Source organism: Falco cherrug, chromosome 1 (genome assembly GCF_023634085.1).
Source record: "Falco cherrug isolate bFalChe1 chromosome 1, bFalChe1.pri, whole genome shotgun sequence".
Classification (NCBI taxonomy): domain Eukaryota; kingdom Metazoa; phylum Chordata; class Aves; order Falconiformes; family Falconidae; genus Falco; species Falco cherrug.
The window spans coordinates 76445790-76465896 of record NC_073697.1 but is presented as its reverse complement, the minus strand read 5'-3'; the positions used below and the strand labels follow the sequence as shown (position 1 = coordinate 76465896).

Genomic DNA, 20107 nt, shown 5'->3' with positions numbered 1-20107 from the left:
CGCCACCGGCACCTCGGGGGGTGGGGGCTTCCCCCGTGTGACCCCGCGGCCCGCCCCGCTCCCGGGTCACCCCATCGGCCCCGGCCCAGCCCGCGCCAGGCCCGGCGCCCCCTCCCTCCCTGGCGAAGGCCGGGGGCGGGGCGGGGCGCGCGGCGCCGGTGGGGGCGGGCGGGGCGGGGCGGTGCCGCCGCTGCGCGCTGTGTGCTGGAATGCGCGGCGCCTCCCGCCGCGCCGCCGCCGCCAGCAGCGCCTCCCCGCCTCGCGCGCGCCCGGCCCCGCGCGCCCCGCCCCGCGCCCCGCAGCAGCCGCGCGGCCGGGCGGCCCCGCGCCGCCGGTGAGTGCGGCGGGGCCCGGCGGGACCCGGGCCCGCGGGAGGGGGGAGCTGGGCCGGGCCGGGCCGGGCCGGGCCGGGCCGGGCGAGAGGCGCTGTCCAGGGCTGATCTGCGGCCGGCGGGCGGGCGGGCGGGCGGGCGGGGGTGGCCGGGCCCGGCGGGGCGGGCCGGGCCGCGCCGCGGGGGGATCAGCACCACGGCTAAGGAGCCGTGGCCGCCGCCTGCCGTCGCGCCGGCCGCGGGGGCGCTCGCCGGGCCTCGCCGCCGCCGGAAGGCGATGCCGCCGCCGCCGCCGGCCGGGCCGGGCCGGGCCGGGCCGGGCCGGGCGCAGCCCCAGGCCTCGGGCCCGGGCGGAGGCCCGGGGCGCCGCTCGCCCTCCCGCCGCCGGGCACCGGGTGGGCGCGGCCGCGGTGACCTTGCCGGTACCGAGCCGCTTCCCCCGCGCCGCGCTCCGGCCCCGGGGCCGCTGCCCTGCCCTGCCCTGCCCGCCGCGGGGGGGAGGAGGAAGCCGAGCCCGTGCCTCGCCTCCCGGCCCCGGGGCGGGCGGCAGGGGGAGCGGCGGGCCGGTCGTGCCCGGCCAGGCCCCCCCGGCGGCGGCGGCGGCGGCGGTCGGGCCGGGGGCGGCGCGGGGAGGGCTGCTTTGTGTGGGCAGGCAGAAAATGGCCGCATGCCTGGCAGGGAGGGCGGCGGCGGCGGCGGGGGCACGGCCCGGCCCGGCTCCCCCGGCCGCCTCCCCCGGCGGATGTGCGCCGGGGCCGCGGGGGGGGAGCGGGCGGCGGCCGTGCCGGGCCGCCCCCTTTTGTTGGCGGCCTTGGGCCCGGCGGGGTCCCTGGGCAGTCGGGGGGGGCCCTCGGAGGGGCCCGACGGCCTCAGCACCCACCCGCGGGCGCCTGCGCCGCCCCCGGTGTCCGACATGGCGGGCCCCGCGGGAGCTGCTGGGTCCCGGCCGCCCCGTGGGAGCGGGTAGCGCTGCCGGGCGGCCCGGAGCCCGGCCGGGGCCCTGCGGGACCAGGGACGTGGGGTCCCGCTGTCAGCGCCCCCCCACCTGGCCTCCGCACGGCGGGGCCCTGCACCCGTCGTCGGGCGGAACTGGACGGCCCTTGTGGGGGAGGAACGGGACCCCCCCGCCCCCCCGATGCCGAGCGTGGCCTGTGGGAGCGGGGAGGACCCGGCCCCGCGTTCTGCCTCTGCCGGCCCGGTGCCTCGGCCCGGAGGTCTCGTTTTCTGGTGTTACCTGGAGGGCAGCTTGGGTAGCACGAAGCAGAGGGGGCTTCTCTGTCACACTGGGGTACTTAGCGGTGTGCCTTTTGTCTTCCAACAGAGTTCCTGCCATGGCAACTCAAGTGCTGGGACAGTCTGGTGGCAACAGCCTCTTTCCTGGCAGCGCTAATATCGGCATGGCATTGTCCAATGACATGTATGACTTACACGACCTTTCCAAAGCTGAGCTGGCAGCTCCTCAGCTTATTATGTTGGCAAATGTGGCCTTGACAGGAGAAGTCAATGGCAACTGCTGCGATTACCTGGTTGGGGAAGAGAGACAAATGGCAGAACTGACAACGGTAGGGGACAGCAACTTCTCAGACAGCGATGGAGAGGGTATGGAAGATACCCAGGCTGCGGAGAGTGACCGCGAGGCACCTGAAAACGTGGAATTAAGCTCTCTTGACGTTCCTTGTGCAGAAACCCAAAGTCCAGCTGTTTGCCCCCCTCCTAAGGCTCCCAGTGTGGACAAAGATGTCTCACTGGAAGTGCTGGGTACTCCAGAAAGCACAGAGGACAAGTGTAAGAGCTTGAAGAGCAAGCCGTTTCGTTGTAAGCCTTGCCAGTATGAGGCAGAGTCTGAAGAAGAGTTTGTGCATCATATCAGGGTTCACAGTGCTAAGAAATTCTTTGTGGAAGAAAACGCAGAAAAGCAAGCCCAGGTGAAGGAGTCTGATTCTTGCACTGCAGAAGAAGTGGATTTCTCTAAGGGCCCAATCCGTTGTGACCGTTGTGGCTATAACACTAACAGATATGATCACTATCTGGCTCACTTGAAGCACCACAACAAAGCAGGGGAAAATGAGAGAGTCTACAAGTGTACCATATGCACTTACACTACCGTCAGTGAATATCACTGGAAGAAACACCTAAGAAATCATTTTCCCAGGAAAGTGTATACCTGCTCACAATGCTCCTATTTTTCAGACAGGAAAAACAATTATATTCAACATATTCGAACTCACACAGGTAAGTCTTTTAATCTTCTTTGATTTAAGCGTGGTAAAGAGTACTGAGAAACTGATAAATGAAGCAAGCCCAGAGTCATCTGTTTGCCAAGTTTGTTCCACCCCGATAAAGCTTCGTGCTCTCTCTTGGTGCTACCAGATTAATGCCTTGTGGAAGTGTGGATTTGGTTTGAGCTCCAGTCTGCAGTCTTTGAGGACTGAGAAAATCTCTCCGTGTCAGGGGCCCAAGAGGAGATGAAGAGCATCCCATTTAGTAATTTTAAGCCAGTTTTTTGAAGGGGGCATGACAAAGCGTGCCTGTGATGATTGTCAGGGTCGACAACACAAAAGCCCAACGCATTGTAAAAACAAAACAGGCAGGTTGACAAAAGGCGCCTGAATCCCATGGGTAGTTTTGGAAATGGTATGTTCAGACTGAGCTGAAACTCTACTAAGCTGTAATTACAGAGAAGGAAGAGCTGATACACAGACTGAAAGGAGCCCTCCACCATCTACAAAGTCAGAATAGGAGTTGAATAGTGTTGCCAGTGAATTAATTCCTCTTAATGTACAGGGGCCCCATTTTTTCTAAGGTCTACATCAGTGCAGTAGCCAGAAGTAGACATATAACTTTTGTTGGCCTATAGGAAGCCCTCGAGGGAGTCTTTGGCCTGATTTCCTGTCTTCTGCTAACACCGGTTTGTAATCTCAGGGGGAAGCGTGAGGCCCCCTTCTACTCTGGTTTATACCAAGCGGAGTCGGCGGACCTCCAGTGGTGTTGTCGTCTGGCGAGCTGGGGCCACAGCTGATTTAGGAAGTACCTTGCTTTGTATCAGAGCCTCGCCAGCCTCTCACGTGGGGAGTCCTGGAGCATACCCAAACTTGAGACTCCTCTCTAGAAGAAGATTTAATAGCCACCTCACCTCTTCAGGTGGTGAGGTGCACTTGCTTTGCCTCCTGATCCCTTTTGTGGAAGCTGGAGGGCAGTTCAAACCTTTGTTGCAACTTCTTAGAAGCTTTTTATTTCCACCTTGTCAAGGCTTTTTCCACCTTGTCGAGGCTTTCTGAGGAGAGCTCAGACTTGCCAACCATCTTCTAGCGTGCTGACCTGGCCCGGTTCCTCTTTATTGTAGGCTGTGCTGGCTGAGCGAAACACTGGGGAATTTCTCCTTTGAAGTCATGTTTTGTCACAGCAGTGACATGAATGGTTTGGAGGCTTCAGTTCGGTTGTCTGCAGCTGTCTGGAAGGGGAGGGCAGCACTCGGGCTGCCTCAGGGCTGGGCTTGAGCTCAAGTGTGCAGAAGTTTGTGTTCGTCAGCATGCTTTGGTATCTGCTTTGACGGGGTTGGGAGGGTCTGCTGGGATTTTTAGTGCGTTAAGGCATACTTTTTTCTCTTGACAATAGCCACGTTTAGAGGATACCATCCGTTTAAAAATCAGTCCTGTCTAAATACTTTCCCCTCAAACAAGTAAACGAAGATTATTGTGAGAGATGTTGGGAAAATGGTGTGGTTTACATCCTCTGGTTTGTTTTCTTTGTTTGTATTGTGGGAGATAACAGGAAAGAGACCAGGTAAAACTGACAAAATTACAGGAGGAAACCCTAAATAAATCTTACGGGGAACTCTTGGCCAAATGTAAGCCTATCCTGTGGTGCCTGTCTGTTTTACATTTGTCTCGACTTCAAATTCATCCCTGCTTGTGTTTGTACACGGCTTTAGGTTCCCACTCTGATCTCTGGAAGTTCTTGTTGAGTTTTACAGGAACTAACCATAAAAGCATGTTTGCTGAGGAAGTGCTCTGTTATCACTGCATTTCACCAATTTACCAGGGAACTGTATTAAAATTAAAAAAAAAAATTCAACCAAGTTAAATTATGTGGGATATTGTTCAGTTCCTCTTTTCTCCTTTAAAAATAGTGGTGCCATCGAGGTTTCTTGTTCTTTGGTTTGTCACGTCTTTGCATTATTTTAATTAAGCTGAAATGAGTGATTATGATTTCAGCATTCTTTAGTCTGCCCTGGTAGTTGTTTCTTTGCTAGCTCTTAACTAAAAAATTAAGATCTTTTAGCCAGTTCTCACTTGATAAAAATCTTTCATGTATGTTAGTAGACTGATTTAGGAATGTGCCTTGTTTCCCAGTAACACTAATTTTGTGGAGAAGAGCTAAGGGAAGAGTGTTAGAAGAATGAATAAGCTACAGGCAGTTATGTTTATATGCCAGGCTCGAAGTTTCTGATGGTATTAATGTGTAATCAATTGCCTTAAAAAAACACAAACAAATCCACAATACACAACCCCCCCAAACAATCTTCTAAAAAACAAAAAAAAAACCACCCACAGATTTTATAGTCAAAAGTATTTGCAGACTGTTAATATAACAGTACTGAATTTTATGAAACCTGAATGATTCTAAAATATCTTTGGATTATAGTTTTCATTTAAATCTTAAGAAAAATATTTGTTGGAGAAGGGAGGGGTCATACAAACTTAATTTTCTTCCTATGTTATGGGTTCAGAATGTTAAGAAGAAAGCTGGAATTGTTTCTTTGGTTTCCTGATTGCCAATAGGTGAAATAATTTTGGATAGATGCTTGTATTTCTCTCCTATTTTTTGTACTTCACCTGACTTTCTCTCTGTGGGAAAACCCCTCCTTGGAGATAATTGGTTTCTGCCGTGTTTGAGCTATCCATTTTTCTGAAACACTGACTGTACAGAGTACAGTTTCACAGGATCAAATGCTCTGCTGCTGCTGGAGAAAGGCATTCTCAGTTTCCTCCCCGTATCCTGGGACTGGTTGATTCAGCTCAGTAAAATGGCAGTAAAATACTCCTTTCCTCTTCCTCAGGTTGATTTTTCTGCTGGTTAGTGAGCTGAATCGACTAAGGACACATAGAAATGCCGGAGCTTGCGGCCAGGGGCAGGGAGGGAGGGTTGCATGCTAGTACCTTGCTTGGTGGGAGAAATACCTATCCTCTGCCTGTTCGGGACCACGGGAAGGCAGGCAGAAGTTACCTGCTTTCCTGCTGTTTGCATCCCTGTTGGCAAACAGGTGATTGTGAACCCGCCCTGTCATGGAAGATAACCTTGTGCCTGTGGCAGGCTGCTGACAAATATGGGGGACCTTGGGCAGGGGTGGTTTCAGGACCCTGCAGCTGGTCATGAGCTTGTCAGCTGGGAAAGCTACATCTGGAAGAGCCTGTGTGCTGCCCAGGAGGGGGTGGCTGCAGATGTTCAGGGCTGGTGGGGCAGAAAGATCTGTCCTTGTGGCAGCGACAGATCTACCTGGACTTGTTTGTGCTCATTAGATACGTTAGACCAAGATTTGACTTGATTTACCCTATCATCCACACTGCTGATCCTGGAACTGTACTATACGCAGGACAGTGCAGCATTGTTCTCTATTTTTTTCCAATTTATTTGTTAGAAGCAATTTCTAGAAAACGTCTTATTTACATAGCCCTGCAGATGATTTTTCAATTACATCTACTTCAGGCAGTCACAGGGTGTTCAGTGCCTAGCTTTGGGCTGTCTTTTCTGGTTGTCATAGGGGATCTTTCTTGCTTGTCACTGTGTTGGAAGTCTGGTGGAAGCAGTTTCATTTCAAGCAGACAGAACTTTTAATGGCATTATAGAGGGATGATCTTAAAGTTGTTCACTGGTGTCAGTCTGCCTGTTCATTTGCATAGAGTTAAGTGCCTGCTTAAGCTTTTTCTAGGTTGGGGCTTATTGAAGTGTCTTGTGGAGAGGTTTTTTTGGTGGCTTGTTTGCATATAATGAGCTTGTAAAATTACAATAAAAATCCTTTGGGGAACAGCATTTTATAAAACAGCCCTTACAATGTAGTCAGGCATTTAATTCTCAAGGGGCAAAACCACATTTTGAATTAATTGCATTCATCATACTTTAAATCTAGTACATTTTGTTGCTGTGCCCTATATAAAATACCTGAAAGAAAGCCTTTTCCACATTCCTGAGGTTTTAGGTAACTTTAAAGACAGGAAATTTCAGGTAATGGGAAGAAGACCTGACTGAATATTTCCAGGACCTTTGGCCGCATATTTTCAGATTGTAAGGAGTCATTTAAAAACAAAATAATTTCTTTATAATGAAAGGACTACCCTTCCCTTGTACATGACAATCTTATTATGTGCCTTGCACCAATCTTCCACCTTGTTTTAACTTGTAGGGGGGTGGGGTGGGGGATTATGGTTGTTAGGGTGAATTTACCTTTAAACTGCTGATCTAATCAAGAACAGTAGTCTAAATGTTTGATGGGAGGAAGAAACGTGGGATTAGTCTGCACTGCAAAGACCACTTCTACTCCTGTTTTGGCAAAGGCCAGCAGTGGAGCCTCCCATCACACATTGGTAGATGAAGGTCTGTGCTGCTGCAGATAGAGCTATGGAAAGTGAACAAGTAGCCAGTGTGCAGGGCTTTTGCTGACAACCAGGACTCGGTGATTTGGAGAGCATTTGGTTGTGTGCTTCAACTGATGCAGCAAAATGCTGTAGTGTAATTCTAACTGTGATTGGAATAAATATTACAGCTGAGTAACTTACTTTTCCCTTCCCAGCTTCACTCCTCTCTTCTGTTGGGAGTATCCACCTGAGGCTAACAAGTGTTTTTACAACTTGCAGTGGAGACAAGGCCACCTAGATCTCTCAGCTGTGCTAGCAGTTTGGGGCAAACACTCCTGGTACTTACCTGGACCTGCCTAACAGATAGTAATTCTAAAACTGTCTGCCTTTATTTGGGGCTTGTCTTCACTTGAAAAGGATTTTCAAGTGTCATTGTACACTGAGAGTTACACAAGCTAACTGTCCCTTGTGGAGACCTAATTTATGACAGGTTAGTTTCCATTAGTTCTCCAGAAACAATAACTCTGCAGGCGGAGGGATTTGAGTCGTCAAAATAAGTGTTGCTGCTACACTTGAACTTTTGCTAGCAGCATTGTTTCACTGAGCAGGGCATCATGCTTTTCCATGCTCCAAGCTAATTTTACTCTGCCAATAAAACTTTGGAAGGAGAGACCTAGTCTCTATCTGCACTTGTGTTCTGGCAAATGCAGGTCCATGCTGAGTGGATGGTTGCTCCTATCTTAATCCAGATGAAACATGGAGTTTCAGTTAAGGTGTTACATGAAGCAAGAACATACCTGGTTTCTTATCGGGTCTGTATCTTTTGTGCATCTTTTGAGTGCTGGGAGAAAATACTGTAGGAAAGTCAGTTCTGTTGGTTTAGGGCTTCCTAAAGGTGGCTGTCCTCATCACCTTTTGGCTGAGGTTACTGTCTGACCCCAGATGGACATGAGGCTGTGCCTCTCTTATATTCTTCCTCTTCACTATCCTCGTTCACGCGGGAAAGACAACGTTGCACTGGTCCAGCTCAGGCATATGCTTCTTGCTGTGTCCCTTTGGTGAGAGATGATGTACCCTCAAATACAGCTTGGGGAGCTGTCACAGCCTCACGTGTATGGCTCAGTAACGAAGTTCGGGGATCGGCTGTGTTTCAGTAACTAATTTGCTGTTTGTTTTTGCAGGAGAGCGACCCTATCAATGTGCGATGTGTCCTTATTCCAGCTCTCAGAAGACCCATTTAACCAGGCACATGCGCACCCACTCAGGTTGGTAAGGGGCGGCAGCAGCATGACTCGGGGAAAAAGGGGGTGGTTTGCAGAATCACAGCATGGTTGGAGTTGGAAGGGATCTCTGGAGGTCATCTGGTTCAGCCCTGCCTGCTCAAGCAGGGACACCTAGAGCAGGCCGCCCGGTTCCCTGTGAGATATCTCATCCAGTACAATCTGAGCTTTAGCTCCTATTTTAACATGGAAGGTTGTCTTTACCTGCTAAGGAAATCCTAAGTGTCTGTAATAGAAGTGATATCTTTTTCTTTCCTTTTTACTTTCCAAGGTGTATTCTGAGGTTCACAGGGCTGCCCTAGTAGTCCTAGTAATCTAGTAGAAAATACAACATTGTGATGATATAGGAGCAGATTCTTGTCTTCCCTCTGCTGCCATCACTCTGCTCAAATCAGTGAAGCTGGGAAAATTTTGAGCAGCTGAGAGTGTCCTCTGTGATGTTTGTGATTTCATCTCAGCTGGGGTTCTGAGGGAACCTTAGCTTTTGCTTAGTATTACAGAAAGATGTAAAATAGTGTCTGCTTATGGCAAGGAGGCACAGAGGAGAAAAAGCAAACCCAGAGGGTGTTCACAAGTGACTCAGTCTTGTGGCATTAAAAGACAAATTAGCAATTTTCACTAGCCTTTATTTCCCCTTACTGGTCGTAAGTTCTGGTGTTACAAACATCTGCTCTCACTCTCTTGCAAATCTCTTGTAGAATAAATTAATAGCATTTTTGTGAGTTGTAAGAGCACAGGCATGCCAGACACAAGTACCATTGTCCTTTGTGACCCTTGCAGGGGAGTTCAGGTAGATCTCAGCCTGCGCTTTTGGTTTGCTAATATCTGAATTGACCAGACCTAGGTGAATTCCTAATCCCAGGAAACAGTAGTGAAAGTCTCCTGAGCAGTAATTGTTTCAGTTTCAACAGATGAGGCTTTTAATTGAAACCAGAAGGCAGGCAGTTTTAACTATAGTGGAGGCAGGGTTTGGACCGATTAAAAATAGCCAGCTTTAAAATGACATGACAGTATTCTCGTTTGAGAATTTTGTGAATGAAGTATTCTGCTTCCAGAAACAAAAATAATTTTTCACTGAACCTCTGGGCTAAATGTGAATTTGTAAATGGTTTTGTCAATACTGAGCCTGGAAACCATTTCATGAACATCTTACTCTCCCCTTTTCTGTGCAATGAAGTCTCAAAGCCAAAGCATATGAGTAGTGGGATCTACCCTTGGCCCTTGACTCAAAGGTCTGGCAGGGAGGGTGTGAGTTGTGCCGACAGAAGTGGGAGTGCACTCTTGCTATCAGGGGTGTTTTATTAATAGCTATCATAACTTCTGTTGCATGTCTTGCTGCATTGTCCAGGCAGCTGAACCTTTTCTGTGGCAATTTCTGGACTTCTGCACTTTACAGGCTGGCCTTTTAAGGCAAACTGGTGCTGTAGCTTTCTTCAAATGTCAGACAGTGAACAACAGTGGCTTAGAGCCTAATTCACAGCTGTATTGCTACATGTCCTTTCCACTTGTGCAACAAAACCCCTGGATTTAGTAGAAGTGATGGACAGAAACTCTTCACGTAGAACCTTTGAGTTACCCTGTTGCATCTACCTCTGAATGCTCTGTGCCGTTAGAACAGCTTGTTCGTGTGTATGTAAGAGAGGCTGTTCCTGTTGTCCTCACGCTGTTGATAAAGGTCCGTACTTGCGAGAAGGATGAGCAGTGAAGTACATCAAGCTTTAACTTGTGAAAAATGTCACCAGCAAGTGGGTGGGAAAAGGAAGGAAGGAAAGAAGATAGGCTGAAGGTAATAGGGAATCGGAGTAACCCTTCTTGAAACAATAAAGAGATGCTGCAGGCAGATGTGAAATGATCTGGAGTCTTAAGCAAGTGTCCCCATTCCTTCCTGCCAGGGAGGCAGCAGGAATTACAGAGTTTGTGAGGGCATTGCAGATCAGTAATGTGGCTAACGCTGGCTAACACAAACAGACAATGCAGGCACAGTGATTTCATCTTCACTGCTAGCTGCTCTGGTCTCCTGAGTCATGCTGCAGAGGAGCAGCACGAGTACGGGCAGTATTGGAGCAGTGGGTTGCAGGGCTGGGATAAGTACTGTTGTGCTGTGAACAGAAGGGGCTGGAGTCAATTTTCAGTGTACTTGGGAAGTGGCACGTGTTAGTTCTGCAGGTCAGTTTTGAGATGCTGGTTCAGAGCTCAGGAGCGTCCCAAATTCCTCAACTGAATCTGCGCATGCACAGATGTTCTCAAGGTATTTCTGGACTTGAGTTGTTGGGCTAGAAGTGTTTTTCCTATTTGCTTTGATGTGTAAATGAAAAGCCACTTCTGCTGCAGCAGCATGTACTAAGCAGAACATGTCAGGAACACTTCTGCAAGAGTCATTGCACAGCTGTAAATGCAGATGTCAGTAGTAACATGATGGCTTTAGACTGCATCTGGCTGGCTTGCCAAGAGTAGCCTGCAACCAGTATGTCACGTGTTTGAGACATTATAAGAGTGAATTGAATTATCAGAGGTAAAGATCATCTGAGCAGTGTGCCCTTTTCACATGCTTTGGTATTAGCTAGCTTCTTTTCCCTCATTTCCTTTTCAATGCAAACTTGAAGTATGCTAAATCTGTGTAAAGTTGGACTTTTTTGAAACGTTTGTGTGAAACTGCTATTCATCAAATGTTACATTTCCATTTTTCTACAATGCATTCAATGGACCAGTTGGGTATGGATTCCATTTGCTAATATTACTGTAGAGAGATCTCTGCCGGTATGTATGCATAGCCAGAACCTGTGACGTTGTTACTGCTTGTTTGGTTTTGGACCCCCTTCCTCCCACCCCTCACCCCTTCTCTCTTTTTTGTATTTTGTTCTTAGTGTCTTGTGAATGTGTTTGTGACTTGTGGATTTCTTATGTTGACTTCACCTAATTTTAAAGGCGCATGGATCATTTTTTTTTTTTCCTTTTTGAGTTTCATATTCCTGTATCTGTATTAGCGGGAAGTGATTGCCCCACCCACCCGCCCCCCATGCTTAATAATCACCGTCATTCCCTTCCGCCCTTCCTTCCTTAGGTGAGAAGCCGTTCAAATGTGATCAGTGCAGCTATGTGGCCTCAAACCAGCACGAAGTAACTCGTCACGCAAGGCAGGTTCACAATGGGCCGAAGCCTCTGACTTGCCCACACTGTGACTACAAAACAGCTGACCGCAGCAATTTCAAAAAGCATGTCGAGCTCCACATCAATCCGCGCCAGTTTCTCTGTCCTGTATGTGATTATGCAGCATCTAAAAAATGTAACCTGCAGTATCACATCAAATCCAGGCATCCCGATTGTTCTGACATCACCATGGATGTTTCAAAGGTGAAGCTACGGACTAAAAAGAGCGAAGCTGACTTTTCTGAGAGCATTAATGACAAAGCAGAGAAGGAACAAACAAAAGGTGATTCAGCCGCAAAGAAAACTGAGAAAATTGTGAAAGTGGAGAAAAAAGATAATTTGGCAAAGGAAAAGAAGCCGACGAGCAATGTTTCTGCAGGCCAGGTGACAACCAGAAGTCGGAAATCAGCTTCAGAAAACAAGGAGGTGGATATTAAAACTGAGAAAAGTACTGAGAAAACATGTAAAACAAAGAAGAACAAAAGAAAGGCAGAGGCTGAAGTAACCTCCTCAAGGCAAGAGCCTGCAAATGATACCTCAGCAGTAACAAAAAAGAAAAAGAAAGTGGAAGCTAAACCCAGAGACTGTCAGGAAGCTCAGAAAAGTGATGCTGTACCAGAGGAGGAGCCTAAAAAGCAAAATTCATGCCTTAAGAAAAACAGAAAAAAGAAAGCTCTGAAAAATAAGCACACTAAGAAAAGCAGTAAACCCGATCAGGAGAAGATCGAGGAAGAGGAGATGCCAGAGGAGTGTCATAGCACAGAAGAAGATGGATGTGTGAAGCCCGACACTGAGGGCAGCAACCAGAAGGAGCAAGATGCCACTGACACAGTGGCATTAAACAACAATGGTGATCATGCTCTCAAGGGGGAGAGCACCGATCCCAAAGGAAGCTGCGTACAAGACTCAGGGCAGCTTTGTCTGCCAGCTCAGGATGCAAACACAGAAGCTGAGGTAGAGGACCAAGAAATGCCTGCTGCAGCAGGAGAGAGCGAAGGCACTGTTGTTGAAAAAGAGGAGGAGAGAAAGGTAGAGAGAGGGGAAGACACTTGCTCTGAGGAATCTTCTGAGGCAGCGTCTTCTGAAAAAAGCTTGGATGTGCTCATGGATGGGGTACCAGATCTGGTGCCTGAGAAGGAGCCGGAGGAAACCTTCGTGGCAGAAACTGTGAGTAGCTCAGACCCGATGGACCTGACCAAAACGTGCCTGCCAGCGACAGAGCCAACAGGAGATGCCGTGCCAGCACCTGCGCCCCCAGAAGGGTGTACGCAAAGCCCTGAGGTTGCTCTGGCCTTATCATCTCGGGATAACACAGCAGTGAGTGAATCTCAGGAAATGGATGAGGACGAGGGCATCCACAGCCACGAAGGCAGCGACATAAGTGACAACATATCAGAAGGAAGCGATGACTCGGGGTTAAACGGCGCTCGCTCTGTACAAGAGGAAACAAGTCCAAAGACGTCACAAGGAGCTGGGGACACCACAGTGGCCAGGGAGAACTATGTGTGCATTTTTTGTGACCGCTCATTTAAAAAGGAAGGTGAATACAGCAAGCACCTCAATCGCCACTTAGTCAATGTCTATTACCTTGAGAAAGCAACAAAAGGGCAGGAGTAGAAATAGCTGTGGTTTGGGGGAATCTTCTTTTGTAAGATCTTATACAGCTTAATGTACAGATACTGTAGATTTATTTTTTTTTTCTTTTAAGAGCAGTTTGCTTTAGTGTCTGCATTGGTTTGTTTTTTGGATTAGTTTTTTTTTTAAGTTGAAAATATTTTTGACAACTTTTTGTGTAATTGTGAACTCATTAACTATTGGATCTCTTCATTAGAGAAGGCAGGTAGGGTGTTTGAGACTGTGTGCTGTAAAGTCAGTGTAAGCTTCTAGCTGTTAGCTTATGCAATTCTTTTATAAATTGAGTTTTAGGAAGAAGACTGTAGCTAACAATACACAAGTTGGATGTTTGTAGAGCCATTGGCATTAGTTGCTTTTTATTCTAGCAGCCAGCTCTTCTCTCTGTCCCCTTCTCCCCCACCACCTTTTTTTTTTTTTTTTTAGTTCTTCTCAATGTGTCTTGATGTTCAAAGTGTTAAACTACTTGATGGTTTTTCTACCAGGAGGATAGCTAGATAGCTTCTATTACATAAAGAGCACTTTGTAAAAGAAATCAGAGTTGGCTAGTGATGAACATAACTGTTTAAGATAATTGTAATTGTGAACGTACATTTCAGATCCCCTAAGCGTGAATGGTGAGCCAAAATCTGGGAGTAGTCCTTCCAACTTTTGATTGGAGAACCTCTGTCTTGATTAATATCTTAATGACTATGATATGTAATTGGCTTTGTTGTGGGGGAGCAAGTTTGTTATTTTTAATTTCTGCTTTTTTTTTTTTTGATTGTGCTTTAAGGGCTTAAAATATTGCACATTGTTTTTGATTTTTACCTATGCAGTTTAATCCTTTAGGAATAGCGCTTGTGCAGTACGTGTACACTTTATATATGCATGTTTGGTTTTGTTTGTGTAAGGTTTTTTTTTATTTGGAAACGTTCAGATTCGTTGCTTACCATGGGACAGTTTTCTGTGATGCTCTTTACTGCAGATTTTACTTGTTTTCCTGGGGTATTATTAGTTTTGCATGAAGTTGCTGAAATTGTGAACTGCTTGGCTATATATTTTTGACTGGCTTTAAAATTGTATAGTTTTTGAGCAAAAGGATACCAATGCAATTTCTAAACACTTTTATAGGATTTGTTTTATCATGGAAATGCCACTTCTGATATTTTGAATACACATACAGAACAATAAATTCTAATTTATAATTTGGGATCACCAGACAGGAAAATACTCACTCTCGGTGGGAATGGTCCATGGATTCCTCAAGCCCAGGTGACTATTTTTTTCCCCTCTCCTTTTCATTTCTGTGGTGGATGGCAGTCAACTTTCATGAGCTTAAAACAAAATAAAATAGTAGCAGTGACAGAAGTACGGTTCATCAAAATCTAACATCTCACCCACCAAAAAAACACAGATAAAGATAAATCAACTGGTAAGCAACAAACCTGGCATTAAAAACTGTAGGAATTCCTGCTCCTTATTCATTCAAGTTGTATTTAATAAAATCATCCTGCTTCCATGCAGAGAGAAACATGTAAGTGATCAGATTGTCATCTCAGGTCTACATGACATACCAGGAGTTTTTAATTCTAAACAGATTTAATTTCTGGCACACACAAACCCAAGAGAGATTGTATACTTACTGCTTGTAGTCAACCAGTGCCAAAATGTAAACAAAATCCAAACCAGCAGGGAAAAAGCAAAACCCTCCAGTCCCATCTTACATTCTCCTGACTGTCATTAGCCGCCTTTCCAGTGGGAGCAGTTTGGGGCAGCTTCTCTGGTTGTCAGCTCCAAAGAAGCAAATCTGGAGGCAGGTGTTATTTGGAGAGTGGATTTGAGGAGCTCAGTGTTTGTCAGAGCACTTTATGGCAAATACTCTCAACGTAAGCTTTGGAATAAACCCTATTCTTCTCTGCGTGTCCCCGCAGCATCTTCCCCTCCGAACAACCCCACTGCCTTGAATGAATAGCGAGCAACAATACTACGTTGCTTCTGCTTTTGGGAGAGATTGGTAATAGGAGGCCAAAGATTTGAGAGGGAAGGTATCCCTCGTGGCAGAAATAAATTGTATAATGTATAGTGAGTTTTTGTTTGCTTAGATAGTGTTCAATCCTTACCTTGGCTGTGACAATCATTGTCAACTGAAGATCAAGTTGCAACTATATTTATGTTAAACATTAAGAAAATAAACCTAGTTGAATTGTTTTCCTAAACAACCAGTTGTAATAGTCTTAGATGTAATTTTTTTCTTCATAATACTGTTTCCTTTATATATAAATGTTGCCACCATTTGTGAGCGATGTGAGCAGATGCTTGATATTCCAGTACTGTGTAGAGGTTTTTATAGCTCCCTTCAGATCCTTGCAAAGAGTCTTTGCCATCCTGTGAGAGACTTCAAGGACTTTAGCTGTGTTCAAATAAACTTGTGGACTGGCCTGATAATTTTTCTGGTTTGTTTTTAAATGAAAATAATGGTGTCAACTGACTAAATCTCTCTCTGTGAGTTAAAAACAAAGTTGTGGTTCTCTGAGATCCTCTGCTGCAGATTTCCGTGAAGTGGTCAAAGTTTCAATGCTTTATCCGACAAGAACTCTTTGAAGACGGCAGTCAGCTCCTGTTCAGCAGTGTTTCTTACCACAAGATTAGAAACTGAAAATAAATTATTAACATATTGAGAAGAAAAGTTCATTATTTCTATCTGAGACCCATGAACAATGTCCTGAAATGCCTAACGGTGGTGCAGAACAGTGTTGGAATTCTCTGTTTGGTTAAGACCAAGGTTTGGGAGCATGTTATGGTAAAGCAGCAAGGATGTAATGCGTTATGTGTATCTAAAATGTTAGACATTGCTAATATTGAGTATTTGAGGGGGGATGCAGGTCAGGTAACCCACCATATACGGTGGTCTTACATTGGTATAGCTCCCTTTAAACAATGCCTTTTTTTTTTTTTTGTGTGTGTGTGTGTGGTCTTTTTCAATATTCTTAAATTATTTTGTGTTGGTTTTGCCAATGCTAGTGTTTTTGTGTTTTCTTGGCAATAATACCTGTATGAGTGTTCAACCTCCAGTATGTGGTTGGAAGGATTAGCACATGGACACCCCTACACTGACAGCCCTCTGTTGAGCAGCACAGTGTTTTGGGCTTTTGCTGTATGAATCCATACAAAGTCACTGCCCTGAGAAATGGTCTAGAAGTGGGTAGGTAGGTATTAATAATCCGTGGTGTTGTAATTGCTATTTCTGGATTTTGATGATCTAGTCTGGAACTTTAGTCATTGAAAGAACAAGAACGTTTAACAACTGACAGGCCAGTTAAGACATGGTAACACCATTGATATCAACAGTTATAATTGATTTCAACAGATTTAATGTAGCTGAAAGGTATTAAATCGAATTCAAGAGTTTTCTTGAATGTCAGTTGTGTAGATATGTGGCGTGCGTACAATATTAACAGAATCCAAATAGCTAATGGAATTGTTTTATGTGTACATATATTCCCCACCCCCCCTAAAATTACACTAGCTAACTTTTGTAAGCTGGCATGGAAACATGTTTATGATGTTTAGTTGCACCATGTTTGATGCTTTTTCAGTGCAATACTTGTATTCTCTGAATTAAACCAAAGGTAATTTTTTTTCATGCTCTCTCTACTGTAGTGCATGACAAGTCTTTTCTACGTTTGTAATAGATGTAAAACAAGCCAGATCATACATCCTGTTTTTACCTAAAACATGTATAAGAAGTCTTTTGTTCAAAATGTAGTATAAAGTTGAACTAAATTGCATTATATTAACCCTTACAAGTGTATTTTCCTAAGCATAGTTATGATTAAATAAACTTTATTAAGGAACTTGCAGTTTCTATCTCCCACTTATTAATGGCTATGCAAACCATTTGTAACTCAAGGCAGGAGCAGCGCAGGCTCAGGACCTCCAGCCAGCACAGTCTGGTGGAGCCGGTACGTATGTGCCATGTGTGTGCACACACAGACCTGACTGCAGGCGGGATCAGCGACTCCAGAAGTAGGTTCTGCTTCAATGGACTGCATTTGTTTCCCTGTCCAGTGAGGTCGGGGCAGAAGGGGGGAGGCGCGTGCGTACAGGCAAGGTTCAAACCATAATGCCAGACCTGTTTGTGACTTGGCAGGACGGGCCCGATGGGCAGAAATGCAGCTTGGTGGAAGCTGCAGAATTTAAACTTGGGGTTAATTCCATTTTATTCCTGCATTCCAAAAGGGTCTGTGGTGCTTTCTCATTTGGGGAATTAACAGCTTTAAAAATTATGTCACCTGTCATCTCTACGGCTACAATACTGTATAGACTGGAAATATCTTGAGAGCTGTGGAGCCTGGTATAGCTGCAAGGGTGACTTCTCATATCTCTGCCAGCCTGGACCTTTTAGAAAACCTGAGCTGTATTAGCCTGTGATGCTAACCTGCATTCTATGGCTTGGTCATTCTTCCCTCCTACTAACGCAGAACAACTCCTATTTGCCCAGGGATCAAGGTAAAGAATATTTGATGAACTTACGGAGATAATTGTATATGCAGCTGCTGCAGCTTTGAACAATTAGGGACGCTCCTGGAAGTGTAAGAATTGAGCTATTGTCTTCTCTGATTAAATGTTTCCTCATAAGCGATGCTCTCCCCACCCCCCGTCATTTTTGTCTGTCAGTGGGAATTTGGGTTTCTGACCATGCAGTTCGTCAGCAGCAAAGCGCAGGGTGCAGCGCTACGGTGGGACACAGCCTTGGAGGGCTGCAGGGTGGCAGGGGCTGTCGTCACCTGGGCAAGGGACAAGTTTGGGGTTGCTCCCCTTGAAGTCTTGTAGAGAGCATGCATGCAGTGTTTGGTAAAGCCTGTGTAAGGACGGAGCGGGGGTGGTAGCCGAGCCCACCCAGGGGCTGGGAGGGAGATGCTGTGAGCACATGGCTTGGAGGCGGCAGGGTCTGGGTACTTGGGTGCCTCCTCGCCCGTGCTGGGTGAGTTAATGATTTCAGACTGGATCGATGGAGGCGGCCCTGCCCTTTGTACCACCAGCTAGCGCTGCCCCCCACCCCCAGCAAGGTGTTCCGGGGACAAGCTCAATGAAATGAAAGAACACAGGTGGGTTGGCAACCTAAGAAACCATTTTCCCTTAAACCTGTAGTCAGCTAATCTTTTGCCTTGACTAACTCCTTGCACTTTGGCAGAAAACCTGCTCGTTTTCTCCTGGTAGACAGCCAGGATAAAACCTGCTAGGCTGAAAAGATGCTTAGAAACTGCTTTATGCTAAGGGGTTTTTTTTACAGAACTGGGAAGCCGAGCACAAGTGCACGGCTCTGTGGTACCTTGCAGGCCAGCTTGAGCTCCTGCCCACACACCGAGGTGCCCAAAAAGTGAGTTAGCTCAAGTGGGGGATGGCTTGTATGGGGTCAGAGCAAGCTCATGTTGTAATTCAGCTGCCTTATTCAGGCTTTGCTGATGCTCGGAAGGAGCCAAAATGTTCCTGATTTTGGTTTGGTGGTTGGGCTTTGTTTGTTTTTAAAGCTTAGCCATGCTGACACAAGTGGCTTTGCCTTGTTCGTGTACACTATAACCCATACGGAGGAAAAGGTAATTCCAGAAGGGCAAAACCCTTCCCTTGGGGAGGTTATATTTTTGAGCTTGGTAGAGTGAGTTGCCTGCAACTCCCTCCTTTGCTGGAAGCACCAGACCTGCAGCAAGGCAGTGTTGAGGCAGTGCCCTAACACCCCTGGGCTCAAGCCAGGCGACTGAACTTGTCCCTTGCCCCCAGGCTGGTCAAAGGAGCCATTCTTGGTCTCCTTTAGCCCTGCATATGTCAGAGCACTCAAACTGCTGTCGCCCGCAGCAGAGGCTGTGCTGGAGGTGAGGGGACAGGCGAGCTTTGTGGCGGGGTTCATTTCCATCACACACAGGCCAAGGAGAGCTGTGGCAAAAAACTGAGTGGGAAGATGGTGACTGGTCCCTTGGTGAGGACGCCAGGGACAGGAACGTCGGCAGTGCCCTGTGGCTGGTTACAGAGTGGCAGGGCCACCTCCTGAGTGCTGGCGTAGGTGTGTGCTGCCTTAAGCAAGGACTCAGGACGTGAAACCGCCCAGGGGCAGTAATTTTTAAGCGAATATTTCAGGAGCCTATGCTTGCAGCACAGCATGCACTTGCGTGCACTTGCACGGCGCCGCTAACACACAGCTGTGGCATGGCAGGCAGCACCACTCGCAGCATAGCACGTGCTCCCCCGCCATAGCACACGGTTGCCTGCCCTGGCTGCGCTGTGTTCAGCATCCCTGAGCCCGGCAGTTGTGGAGGAAAACCAAAAAGAAGGCTGAGCCCCTCTCCAATTACGGTGCTGGGTGTCCAGGTTCTAATAAAGGCCTCTATGCTACTGTAGTCCTTCCAAAGGGCACAAAGCTCGGAGCTGGCCAGAAAAACCCTGCAGGTTTGAGGGTTTCTTTTTTTTTTTTTCTTTTTCTCGTCTTTCTTGATTTCAGTGCTGCCTGGTGAGGCTGGTCTGGGGACCTGAGGCACAGAATAATTCAATGATGTGGCCGCAGCCACACCGTGGCACCCAATATGTGGCATGGGACATTACCACCAACTCATCCTCAGCAGCAGCTGGTCAAGAATTTCCCCTGGTGCTTGAGGACACTGCTAGCTGACCTGCACAGATACAGCTGTCCCCTGCCACTGGAGGAACCACTGGGACAGGTCAATGCACCACCAAGGGCATGGACCTACCACCAAGTTTCTGCTCCAGCACCAGTCGTGTGTTGGGCAACCTCCAGCAGTTCAGCTACAAGATCAGTGAAGACAGTTGCTGGTGAGAGATGTTTATGGGCAATTACAAGTTGTGAATCACACGAAAATCAGCAGGAAGCAGATGCTCCATACTTCTAGTCCATCAGGCTCCCAGCCCCATGCACTTCTCCCCACGTTACAGGCTATTTTGGGAGCATTGACAGTGGGCAAAATTTCAGACTTTGCATGGGACTTGTTCTGCTCTCACCATGAAGAGCAGCAGCTATTTTTCTAGGCTGGGAGTCCCCAGCCATGGGCAGCTCTGAAAAGAGAATAGCCACCGGGCAGGGAAAGGAAGCTGCTTTTTTTTTGGGGGGGGGTGAGCTGGCGCCACATCGGATGCGTGCCAAAGCAAACCAACC

At 47.4% G+C, this 20107-nt stretch overlaps 1 protein-coding gene across 2 annotated transcripts; it reads left to right on the top strand.

The window, feature by feature from the left end:
- Positions 1-210: 210 nt before the first annotated feature.
- On the top strand, positions 211-16805 carry REST (RE1 silencing transcription factor). 2 transcript variants are annotated; one of them, XM_055714452.1, is made up of 4 exons: positions 211-334; positions 1654-2564; positions 8086-8169; positions 11246-16805. In XM_055714452.1, the coding sequence occupies exons 2-4, from the start codon at positions 1664-1666 to the stop codon at positions 12946-12948; spliced, it is 2688 nt and encodes an 895-aa protein (XP_055570427.1). In that variant the 5' UTR covers positions 211-334; positions 1654-1663; the 3' UTR covers positions 12949-16805. The 2 variants fall into 2 exon arrangements, with proteins under 2 accessions (XP_055570427.1, XP_005436742.2); XM_005436685.4 differs by lacking the exon at positions 211-334 and having other exon boundaries at positions 972-2564.
- The last annotated feature ends 3302 nt before the right edge of the window (positions 16806-20107 follow it).